At 41.1% G+C, this 12,713-nt stretch overlaps 1 protein-coding gene across 5 annotated transcripts in view; it reads right to left on the bottom strand.

Moving 5' to 3' along the window:
- Window positions 1–12,713, bottom strand: part of mospd2 (motile sperm domain containing 2) — a 91,113-nt gene that overhangs the window by 56,349 nt on the left and 22,051 nt on the right. For all 5 annotated transcript variants that reach the window (XM_059650383.1, XM_048540488.2, XM_048540489.2 and 2 more), the window contains exons 3-4: window positions 11,098–11,253; window positions 10,237–10,323 (exon numbers count right to left, since the gene is read on the bottom strand). In XM_059650383.1, coding sequence (XP_059506366.1) covers window positions 10,237–10,323; window positions 11,098–11,143 — 133 coding nt within the window. In that variant the 5' untranslated portion in view covers window positions 11,144–11,253. The remainder of the gene's footprint in view (window positions 1–10,236; window positions 10,324–11,097; window positions 11,254–12,713) is intronic.

Genomic DNA, 12,713 nt, shown 5'->3' with positions numbered 1-12,713 from the left:
TATTTCTCGGTGCATCTTGCGCCCCTGGTCCTGATCACTGTTAGGAGGTCTGTACATAACTCCCATTATAGTTTTTTTGCCTTTGTGGTTCCTCAATTCCACCCACACAGACTCCACATCTTCTGACCCTATGTCAATCAGTGCCTTAGATTTAATTCCATTCTTAACTAACGAGGCAACCCCACCCCCTCTGCCCACCTCCCTGTCTTTTCGATATGTTGTGAATCCTTGGATGTTCCACTGCCTGTCCTGAGCTCCCTGCAGCCATGTCTCTGTGATGCCTACCACATCATAATCATTCAAGAGGATTTGTGCTGTTAATTCATCTACTTTGTTGCGAATACTACGAGCATTTAGATAAAGTGTCGTAATGTTAGCTTTCTTATCATTATTAGAGAGGTTGGAAATCCCAAGATGTCTTAAGCTATCCTTCCTTTTTGCTGTATTCTTAGTCTGCCTCGAGCTTAAATCCACCTGCACACATGCTACCCTGTTGCTTATCTTTCCATTTAACTTCATACTCCCTGTCTCTTTCACTTTCCCTTCCCCCCGACTCACTAGTTTAAAGTCCTACTGACCACTCTATTTATCCCTTTTGCTAGAACACTGGTTCCAGATCGGTTCAGGTGGAAGCCGTCCCAACGGTACAGATCCCCCCGGTTCCAAAACTGATGCCAATGCCCCATGAAATGGAATCCCTCTTTCCCACACCAATCCCTTAGCCACGTGTTTACTTCCCTAACTTTCTTTTCCCTATGCCAATTAGCACGTGGCTCGGGCAGTAATCCGGAGATTATGACCCTTGAGGGCCTGTACTTCAATTTCTTTCCTCGTACTTCGTAATCCCTGAACAGGTCCTCTACCCTAGCTTTGCCCATGTTGTTAGTCCCAACGTGGACCACAACAACTGGATCCTCCCCCTCCCGCTCCAATATCCTTTCAACCCGGTCAGAGATGTCCCACACCCTGGCACTGGGCAGGCAACACACCATTCGGCTAAGGATCCTGGGATTGTACTCATTAGAGTTTAGAAGGTTGAGGGGAGATCTAATAGAAACTTACAAGATAATGTATGGTTTAGAAGGGGTGGACGCTAGGAAGTTGTTTCTGATAGGCGGGGAGACTAGGACCCGTGGGCACAGCCTTAAAATTAGAGGGGATAAATTTAAAACTGAAATAAGACGACATTTCTTCAGCCAGACAGTGGTGGGCTTGTGGAATTCATTGCCGCAGAGTGCAGTGGAGGCCGGGACATTGGATGCCTTCAAGGCAGAGATCGACAAATTCTTGATCTCAAAAGGAATCAAGGGCTACGGGGAGAGTGCAGGGAAGTAGTGTTGAAATGCCCATCAGCCATGATTTAAACGGCAGAGTGTACTTGATGGGCCGAATGGCCTTACTTCCACTCCTATGTCTTATGTTCTTATGATTCCAACATCTGCAGTCATTTGCTACTGACTACAGATCTTGATCATCTGCTTGGTACCAAAGTGCCCTTTTCTCAAGGCAATCAGTTGAGTGTCTACTGTAGGTTTGAGTTTGTGACAAAAGGCAATTCATGTGCTTAGGAAAAGTTAATGCCCATTTTATGGATTGGATAACATCCTGGAATTAGTAAGACATGGACAAAGTTATTTTTCATGTTACTTGTACAGAGGTGAAGCAAAGAAAATCTACCAAAAACAAAATATGAGAAAAATATCATACCACAATTCATGAACACCAAAAAAGTAATGAATTCTCCATGACCCTAAATGTTACCAAGAACAATATTGCAATGCACTGATCTCTCATGCCTTTCATTTCAATGCAATAAATCAATTGCGAAGAGATATGCTGAGAGCAGACATCACGTGAAGTGAATGACAGTGGTGACAATCTAAATCTACACTGTCATAGGAAAGAGGAATTAAGGAACAATTCAGTGATCATTCACCATCTTTAATAGTTAGAAGGGCTATGTTTATCTTTTAAACAGACACAGGTCAAACATGCTGCATTAACACCGCTTAAAATCGGAACACATTGATCACAAAAGGCCACACATAGCAGGTTAAACAAAGAATTGTACATGGAGTGGAACCACTTTAGAAAGGTGTCACTGCCTGTATTTAAAGTCAAAAGGATGATATCAAAAGTTCATGGCACCACATATGCATTTTGAGGTAGTTCTGAATTCACAGCCATTTCATTTTAAAAGATGTAGAACTGTGGAGTTAATGATTGCTAAATTCTAGCACAGATATGGAGTGCAAAATGGCCATCTCATGCATTATAAATCTCTATTATCTTAGTCCGTGGTTTGAATCAGTCTGATAGACAAAAACTTTCATTACAATCATTCCTCCAATGTACTGCAAAGCTCAATATTGTATCAAAGCCAGGAATGGTAAATTTATTCATCAAGTCAGGGGCAGCACCGTGGCTCAGTGGTTAGCACTGCTGCCTCACAGCACCAGGGACCCAGGTTCGATTCCAGCCTCAGGACGACTGTCTGTGTGGAGTCTGCACATTCTCCCCGTGTCTGCATGGGTTTCCTCCTGGTGCCCTGGTTTCCTCCCACAGTCTGAAGGTGTGTGGGGTAGGTCGATTGGCCATGCTAAACTGCCCATAGTGCCCAGGTATGTTTAGGTTAGGTGGGTTAGACAAAGGAAATGAAGCGGTGGGGGAACTGGTCTGGGTGGGATGTTCTTCGGAGGGGCAGTGTGGACTTGTTGAACTGAATGGCCTGTTTCCAGAGTGTAGGCTTTCTGTGATTCTATGATTAAAGACTACTGTCTTAAGTTCAGGGGTATGTGACTCTTTGAAAGGACAGGCAGGAAAGAAAGGGTTATACAGTGAATACAATAGCGAGAAATAATCTTGGATTGGAAGCCACAGAATCTATTTGGGTGGAGGCAAGAAATAAAAAAGAAGACAACATTGGTAGGAATAGATGAAAACTCCCTAACAGTTGCTACATGGTGGGACATAATGAGAGATAAAGGGGAAAAACAAAACAGAACATTAAACCATGGGTGACTTTAATCTTCATGTTGATTGGGATAGTCAGATTGGCAGGAGAAGTCACAGGAAAAATTCAGGAATGTATACAGACAGTTTGCTAGAATAATATGTTGCAGATCAAATCAAAAATTGGGCTTTTTGGATTAATGTGTAATGAGATAGGCTTAAATTACATCAGAGTAGAAGTTCTCCTCGGGAATAGTGACCGTAACATGGTAGAATTTAGAACAAACATATAATGTGACGAAGATTAGTGGTGTGCCAGAGGATTGGAAAAGCTTTAAAACAAAACAGCAATATAAAGAGGGAGAAGATAAACTTTGACAGTAAACTTGCAAGTTTATCAAGATGGATAATGAACAAGAGGTTGTTTAAATATTTGAAAGGGAAGACAGTTGCATAAGTTAACAGATCCCTTAGAGAACAAGGCTGGAGAAATAATAACAGGGAGCCAAGAAAGTACAGTTCAATGAATATTTTCTATCAGTCTTTACTGTAGAAGACATTATTTATCAATTTTGGAATGCTATTAATCAAGATACAAGAGGAAGATACAAGTAGGAACAAAAACAGAAGTTGCTGCTCAGCAGGTCCCAGATCTGCTGAGCTTTTCCAGCAACTTCTGTTTTTGTTCCTAATTTACAGCATCTGCAGATCTTTTGACTTTTATTGAGGATACAGGTAGTTCTCGTATAATGTGTGTTTCATTAACATGAAATGGCTGTAATGCAATTGATGAATGGTGGATATTATTTAGGTAATGCAAATTTTCTGCTGTACAGGTATAGCGATTTTCTATAATCCGTTTCCATATAACAAACAGAGTGATCATCTCTGGTTTGTTACCTGTGCCACGTGATAGCGAGGCAAAGAACAGGGACAGATTTCAGCTGAACATGTGGCTGCAGGGATGGTGCAGGAGGGAGGGCTTCAGGTACATGGACAATTGAGGCTCATTCTGGGGAAGGTGGGGCTTCTACAAACAGGACAGTCTCCACTTGAACCAGAGGGGGACTAATATCCTGGGTGGGAAATTTGCTCGTGCTATTCTGGTGAATTTAAACTAGCAAGGGGGGTGGGAAACTGAGGTATAGTTCTATTACACAGGAGGATGAACATAGGGAGGACATGGACAGGACTTCACTGTCACAGGTGTGTGCTGGCAGACAGCAAGCTGGATTGAAGTGTGTCTACTTTAAGGCCAGGAGTATCCGAAATAAGGTAGGTGAGCTTGCAGCATGGATAGGTACCTGGGACTTCGATGTTGTGGCCATTTCGGAGACATGGATACAGCAGGGTCAGGAATGGATGTTGCAGGTTCCAGGGTTTAGATCTTTCATGAAGGTCAGGGAAGGTGGTAAAAGAGGGGGAGGTGTGGCTTTGTTAGTCAAGGACAGTATAACGGTGGCTGAAAGAACTTTTGATGAGGACTCGTCTAATGAGGTGGTATGGGCTGAGGTCAGAAACAGGAGAGGAGAGGTAACACTGCTGCGAGTTTTTTTATAGGCCCCCGCAAAGTTCCAGGGATGTGGAGGAGAGGATCGGCAAAACTATTCTGGGCAGGAGTGAAAGGAACGGGGTGGTCATTATGGGAGACTTTAACTTCCTAACATTGACTGGAAATGCTATAACTCTAGTACATCAGATGGATCAGTTTTTGTCCAAAGTGTGCAGGAGGGTTTCCTGACTCGGTATGTCGAAGGGCCAACAAGAGTGGAGGTCACACTGGATCTGGTACTTGGTAATGAACCAGGCCAGTGATAATAGGAACTGCAGATGCTGGCGAATCCAAGATAACAAAGTGTGGAGCTGGATGAACACAGCAGGCCAAGCAGCATCTCAGGAGAACAAAAGCTGACATTTCGGGCCTAGGCCCTTCATCAGATGAAGGGTCTAGGCCCGAAACGTCAGCTTTTGACCTCCTGAGATGCTGCTTGGCCTGCAATGAACCAGGCCAGGTGGCTGATTTAGCGGTAGGTGAGCACTTTGGAAAGTGACCATAATTCGGTTATGTTTCCTTTAGCAATAGAAAGGGATAGGAACATGCCACAGGGCAAGAGTTATAGATGGGGGAAGGGCAATTATAATGCGATTAGGCAAGATTTAGGAGGCATAGAATGGGTTAGCAAAATGCAGGGGATGGGGACAATCAAAATGTGGAGCTGGTTTAAGGAACAGATATTGCGTGTCCTTGATAGGTATGTCCCTGTCAGGCAGGGAGGAAGCGATAAGGTAAGGGAGCCGTGGTTTACTAAAGAAATTGTATCTCTTGTTAAGCAAAAGAGGGAGGCTTATGTGACGATGAGACGAGATAGTTCAGATGAGGCAATGGAGAGTTACAGATTAGCTAGGAAGGATTTAAAGAGAGAGTTAAGAAGAGCAAGGAGGGGACATGAGCAGACATTGGCAGGCAGAATAAAGGAGAACCCTAAAGCTTTCTATCGGTATGTGAGGCATAAGAGGATGACTAGGGTAGGAATAGGGCCAGTCAAAGACAGAAGTGGGAAGTTGTGTGTGGACCCTGTGGAGATTGGAGAGGTGCTAAATGATTATTTCTTATCTGTTTTCACCGAGGAACAGGAGAATATTGTAGAGGAGATGATTGAGTTACGGGCTACTAGAATTGAAAGGATTAAGGTTAGTAAGGAGGAGGTGTTATCAATTCTAGAAGGCGTGAACGTAGATAAATCCCCTGGGCCAGATGGAATTTTTCCAAGGATTGTCTGGGAAGCTAGGGAGGAGATGGCAGAGACTTTGGCCTTGATCTTTGAGTCCTCATTGTCTACAGGTTTAGTACCAGAGGACTGGAGGATTGCAAATGTTGTGCCCTTGTTCAAGAAGGGCAGTAGGGATGACCCAGGTAATTATAGACCTGCGAGCCGTGGCTCTATTGTAGGAAAGGTTTTGGAAAGGATTATAAGAGATAGGATTTATAATCATCTAGCAAGCAACAATTTTATTGAAGATAGCCAGCATGGATTCGTCAAGGGCAGGTCGTGTCTCACAAACCTCTGAGTTTTTTGAGAAGGTGACCAAACATATGGATAAGGGAAGGGCAGTTGATGTGGTGTACATGGACTTCAGAAAAACCTGTGATTAAGGTTCCACATGGTAGCTATTGGAGAAAATACAGAGGCACAGGGTTGAGGGAGATTTAGCAGTTTGGATTAGAAATTGGCTTTCTGTAAGAAAGCAATGAGTGGTCGTTGATGGAAAATATTCAGCCTAGAGTCAGATCACTAGTGGTGTGCCTCAAGGATCTGTTTTGGGACCACTGCTGTTTGTCATTTTTATAAATGACTTGGACGCAGGCATAAGTGGATGGGTTAGTAAGTTTACAGATGACACTAAAGTCGGTGGAGTGATGGGTAGTGTGGAAGATTGTTGCAGGATGCAGGGAGACTTGGATAAACTGCAGAATTGGGCCGAAAGGTGGCAAATGGAGTTTAATACGGATAAATGTGAGGTGATTCACTTTGGGAGAAATAATAGGAAGGCAGAATACCGGGTCAATGGCAAGATTCTTGGTAGTGTGGATGTGCAGAGGGATCTTGGTGTCCATGTACATAGACCCCTGAAAGTTGCCACCCATGTTGATAGTGCTGTTAAGGCGGCTTACGGCGTGTTAGGTTTTATTGGTAGAGGGATTAGGTTCCAGAGCCGTGATGTCATGCTGCAACTGTACAAAATGCCAGTGCGGCCTCATTTGGAATATTGTGTGCAGTTCTGGTCACCTCATTACAGGAAGGATGTGGAAGCATTGGAAAAGGTGCAGAGGAGATTTACCAGGGTGTCGCCTGGTCTGGAGCACAGGCCCTATGAAGAAACGCTGAGGGACTTGAGTCTGTTTTCACTGGAGAGAAGAATGCTAAGACGGGATTTAATAGAGACGTACAAGATGATCAGAGGATTAGATAGGGTGGACAGTGAGAGTCTTTTTCCGAGGATGATGACTTTAGCTTGTACAAGGGGGCATAGCTACAAATTGAGGGGTGATAGATTTAAGACAGACGTCAGAGGCAGGTTCTTTACTCAGAGTGGGAAGGGCGTGGAACGCCCTGCCTGCCAATGTAGCTAACTCAGCTACATTAGGGGCATTTAAACAGTCCTTGGATAAGCATATGGATAATTTTGGGATAGTGTAGGGGGAGGGGTTTAGATTAGTTCACAGGTCGGTGTAACATCAAGGGCGAAGGGCCTGTTCTGCGCTGTATTGTTCTATGTTCTATAACACTATTTTCCATCGCAATTTTCCACAGCGCAGGATCATACAAGAGCAGAACTAGTGTGTTATAGGAAAATTACCTGTAGGTATTGTTATATTAATAATTACGACAGATAAAATGCTAGGGCAAATGACTTATACATCGCATGGATCTAATGAGATGAACCCAAGGATATTAAAAGATGCGGCTACAGATATCACGGGTGGACTGGTAGTAACCTTCTCAGAATCCTTAGATTCTAGTGAAGTCCCATAGGATTTCTCACCTTGGCCACTCTTTTTATGAAGTTAAGGAGGCAAAAGACCAGTTAGCTTAACAACTTATTACAAAAATGTTAGAGTCTAATATAATGAATGTAATTGCAGAGCATTCAGCAATAAATACAAACAAAACCAACATGGCTTCACAAAGAGGAAATCATGCCTGAAAATTAATTAGATATCTTTGAAGTGGTAAAAAGCAGGACAGATAAAGGGGAAGCAGTAAACACAATGTATTTGAATTTACAGAAGACTTTTGATAAAGGTACCACATGTTAAGCTGCTTATGAGCCCTTGGTATTGGAGGACGTATATTAGCATGGATAGAAGATTATCTTCTACTAGTTAGTCAAAGAGTTGGGATAAGGAGGAATTTTCAAGATGGCAAGCTGTAAAAACTGGAATGCCACAAGATTAAATGCTGGGACCACATTATTTACAATACATTTCAATGAATTGAATGAGGCTGGAGAATGTAGCACGGCCATGCTTGCGGATGACGCAAAAATGGGTGGGAAGGCAAGTGGTGAGGATGACAGAGTCTGCAGAGGGGCCTAGGCAGGTTAAACAAGTGGGCAAAAACTTGGCAGAATAAACATGATATGGGACAACTGAAGCAGTCCAGACAAGGTTCACTCAGCTAATGTTGGGTATGGATGGACTGTCTTATGACGAGAGGTTAAGCTAGTTAGCTTAGCTTAGGCCCGTGCTCAGCAGTTTAGAAGAATGAGAGGCAACCTTATTAAAACACAAAAAAAGGTTTAGGGTACCTAATAGGGTAAATATGGAAAGGTTGTTTCCCCTTGTGCGAGAGTTCAGCACCAAAGGGCGTAACTCAGAATAAAGGGATAGCCCATTTAAGACAGAGATAAAGAGGGATTTCTTTTCTCAGAGTGAAGTAATCTATGCAATGCTTTACTGCGCAAAGGTGTCAAGTCTGGGTCAATAAGGTGGAGATAAACAGATTTTTTAAAATCAATGAATCCGAGGGTCGTGGAAAATACACAAAATTGGAGATATGGACTATCAGATCAGCTATGATCTCACTGAATGGTCTATATCTGTTTCTATGTCTTATGAACTTACTTTCTGATAATTTCAAATTAGGCCTAAATAGAGGACGGATTTTTCTGTGCTTCAAGAATTTGACTGAACAGAAGGATCAAAAAGCAGTTTGATCATTTTAGGATGCGTGAAAAAAAACTCATGTAACACAAAATGAAAAGTCAGTTGCACACAGTTTGTCCTTTGCCAAAGTCTAAAATAGCTGAGACAACTCATCCAATTGATTTGGCACAATTTAAATTCATGACTGCTTGTATACATTTCCCATACCTAGTTCACAGCCTTTAAAAGGTACAGAAGGAAAATAAATACAAAAATTGGTTTGATAAGAAAGATGATAGTAATGGTTAACTGGTGTTTTCCGGGCTGGGATAACATTTGTAATGAAGTTTCTCCAAAGTTGAGACCTTTGCTTTTCCTGAAATATATTAGTGATCTAGACCTTGGTGCAGAGGGCACAATTTCAAAATGTGCAGATGATGCAAAGCTTGCAAGCATTGTAAACTGTGACAAAGATAGCACTGAACTTCAAAAGGACAGAGATTTGGTGAACTGAATAGATAGACAGTAATTGAAGTTCAAGCTGGGGAAGTGTAAGCCACAAATCCTGTATGTTGTGTGGTCAGAAAACTCTGCACATAGTTATCCTCTACTGGATATCTTTTTCTTCTATTTAAACATCCAACTACAGAACTCAGAAGTCTGTGCAGATAGAACAAATTGTGGAAAACAGAGTGGTGAGATACATGCAGGTAGGAAAAAAAAACTGCCTCAGCTGGAGTACTGTGTGTAGTTCCGGAAAACTCTTGAGACACACAAACAAGATTTATGAGAATACCCTGGGAATGAGAAATTTCAGCTATGAAGATAACTTGAAGGAGGTGGTATTGCTATTCTTAGAAAAGGCTGGTGGAAATCTGATTGAAATATTCAAAATCATTAGTTTTGGATAGAGCAAATAGAAAGAAAATATTTCTACTCAAGAAGGGTCAAGTAGTAATTAGTGCAAATTTAAAGCATCAATAAAATAAATAAAAAAGTGATCAAAAAAAACTTCTGCTTCTCTCAGCAGTTAGCTGAATTATGAAATGCACTGTCTGAGACTATGTTGGAGGCAAGTCAATCAATGCCTTCAAAAGGAAAACGGATGCCAATTTGAAAAGGAAGAATAGACAAGGTTATACTGAGAAGGCAGCAGAATGGCACTAAGTGAGATGCTCAGTTAAAATCGAGGACAGATATAAGGGCCAAACAATCCAACACTTGATTCTGTGGCAGGATGAACCGGCAAGCTTTCTTCAATTAATCACTATAAAATCAAATGTTTATTTATATCAAAATTTAAGCATGTGTAATTATCCAGAAAACAATGTTAGGAAAAAAATGTCATATTTCAACCCGCTTCCATTTAAATCAGATGATACAGGATCATCAGAATAACACTCAAATCAACAAAAGATGCAGCCAATTTTCCTTAAAAAAACCCCCTCAGGTTGAGGGAAGTAAAACCTCCGGGTGAAGAATCAATTTTACAGACTTTACAGCCATGACATGGGGCCAGATAACAAGTCATTTCACACCAAGTATATACTAACAAGATCATGGGTCATCTGTATCTTAACTCCATTTACCTACCTAGTCGAAAAACTGTATTACAAAATAAACATGTTTTAACTCACACATTTTGTTGCCTTCTTTATCATATCCATGAAGATAAACAGCTCCGGTTTCAAAAGTCCATTGAGGAAGGCTGGACTCACTTAAATCTGTCATACAAGTAGAAACAATCATACAAAAGCTTGATTTAAATTTTCACAGAGCACGACACATATCCCACGTGCTGACATTTGCTGAATATTTTGACAAAACAGTGAAGCACATCTTTAAATTGAAAGCTCATGAAACTACTTTAGAAGAATATGATTCTTAAATGCAAACAATTTCATATTTATGCTGTTAGTTGGTGCCAACTTTACTACAATAACTGGAACTTTAATTTTTGCACTCAATAACTAACTTTGGTGGTGTCAGTTACTGTGGAAATATATTACCTGCATAAACTAAGTACTGACCTTCTACAAATCATTCACATTCGAAGTTGCAGATTTGTTTCATGTATTTCCTACGTGTTGATTTTTAGTCAATGTTATGAACAGGGAGAGGGTATCACGGTTTCCTCCTGACCTCACCTCACCCACAGCCAACCCTCCAACTTTGTGCTGCTTGTTGAGGGGTGAAACAAACAACAGTTTCACTGCTTATTTACCTTATTGCAGCTTCCAGGGTCTTGCTAAGTGCAGAATGGATAACATTTACCACAAAATAAATTTACTGCAGTATTACGTTATAAGATGTTTCCAAGGCATATAGCATGTTAGTCGGACGGTTAAAAATTGCAAGCCTTTGTCTTCTCGATAAGATGTAGTCAGAACAAATGTCAGTATTGACAATTGATCTTGCAGCCAGGTTTTCAAGATACACTGTGAAAAGAATGGAGTATTTGTTATCCTACATATATTTCCATATTGTTAGCAACTTACCATGAACTGAAAATTCTTTTCTCCATTGAAAGCTGTCATCGATCATTTTCAATGTGTCATCCACATTGTGATGTCTCCACTGCAGATAACTCTGAACCCAGCCATCATCTTGTTTTAGTCTTTCAACATCTCGGGAATCATATTTCTCAGTCTTGTCTGCAGAAAAAGACATTGCTATTAGAAGACTGGCGGAAACTTCCCAAAATACAATGATTGATTTTTGTTTGCTTTTCTCTGTATTTTTAACAAAGTGCAGTAACAATCAACAGGCATCCTCTATTCTGAAACATTGTAGCTAAGAACAAGCAACCCTCACTCATCTGTTATTCAAATTCATAATCTGCCCAGGTCAGAAAATTTGCCTGGAATTTCCTCTTTCCCCAATTTTATAGACAATCTCAGAGCGTTCAAGATACCAGATGCAGATAAAATCATGCATGTAAAAACAGATTAAAAACTATTCCTTAAAGTGCCAGTGGTTAAAATATATTAGGATTATTCAACGTTTGTGACAACGGTGCAGATGTCAAAGATGGCTGTTGAATACATCAAGCTCATTGGATACTTTAGCGGAGTTTTCACGGGAGTGAAGCAGAAACTAATACTGGGGCCAGTAGAAGAAAATTTCCAAAATAAAATGAGCTAGCAATATTTAAACTGTATGGATTAATCAAACTCAACAGAGTAAACAATATACAAGTTTCTTCAAAAGAAACATGTTTGATGTAGACTTCCAGTAAGATGGCAGCAAAGTAGGATGCTTCAGCTGAAGCTCTGCTCCGCCCGTTCTTTTCTTCTTCTTTTCCTCCTTTCTCTCGGCCTCGGACTCCTTTCTGTCCGCCAAAGCGTGGACGACAATCAGCTGCCCAAAGCAGAGACGCCAGCGACCAGCAGCCCTGTGAGGACTGGCAGCAGCAGTCTAGTACTGAGTGTGGTGGCAGACCTTTGGAGGCCCCCTGTGCTGGTCTGCTGCATAAGCTCTTGGAGTCTGGCTGTGACAGTTGTCTTTTTAACTTCTGGTTTCTATAACTTCTGACCTACAGTTTTACCATGTATTGATGTAATCAACTTTTTTGGTCATTTCTCTATTCTATAACAAAGGATTGTACATAGGTCACCACTTATAGTGTCATCCTAAGTACAAAGGTACCTATCAGCTTTTCACTGTACTCATTTGACAATAAAACCAATTCAATTTAAAATTTTGCAATCTCAATTCCAATTCAACAACCAGTGGTCACTGGTGCAAGAGACATCAAAATCACTAAGCAATTTTATAGTTAAATGGAGAGAGAACAGATGGGCAGCAGCAATGTTGGCCTGCTAAAGACTAGAAGTAGAACTATTGTCAATTATTATGAGGAAATGGTAGGCACACTGAATAATTACTTTGCCTCAGTATTCATAGTAGATTAGCTTGCCAGAGGTCTCAAGGAAATTAATAATGAGTCAGAAATAGAGGCTGCATAAGTAAAACATCAGTGATCAGGAACTTCATAAAATTAGAGAGTGACAAATCTCCAAGATCTCAAGGTTTCCATTTGATGGTGTTAAAGGAAGTAGCTAGCACATTGTAGACAACCTATCTATAATCTTTCAGAGTTCCCATGACACAG

This window comes from Stegostoma tigrinum, chromosome 12 (assembly GCF_030684315.1).
Source record: "Stegostoma tigrinum isolate sSteTig4 chromosome 12, sSteTig4.hap1, whole genome shotgun sequence".
NCBI classification, from domain to species: Eukaryota; Metazoa; Chordata; class Chondrichthyes; order Orectolobiformes; family Stegostomatidae; genus Stegostoma; species Stegostoma tigrinum.
The sequence above is the reverse complement of the archived record's forward strand: the minus strand, read 5'-3'. Positions and strand labels throughout refer to the sequence as shown.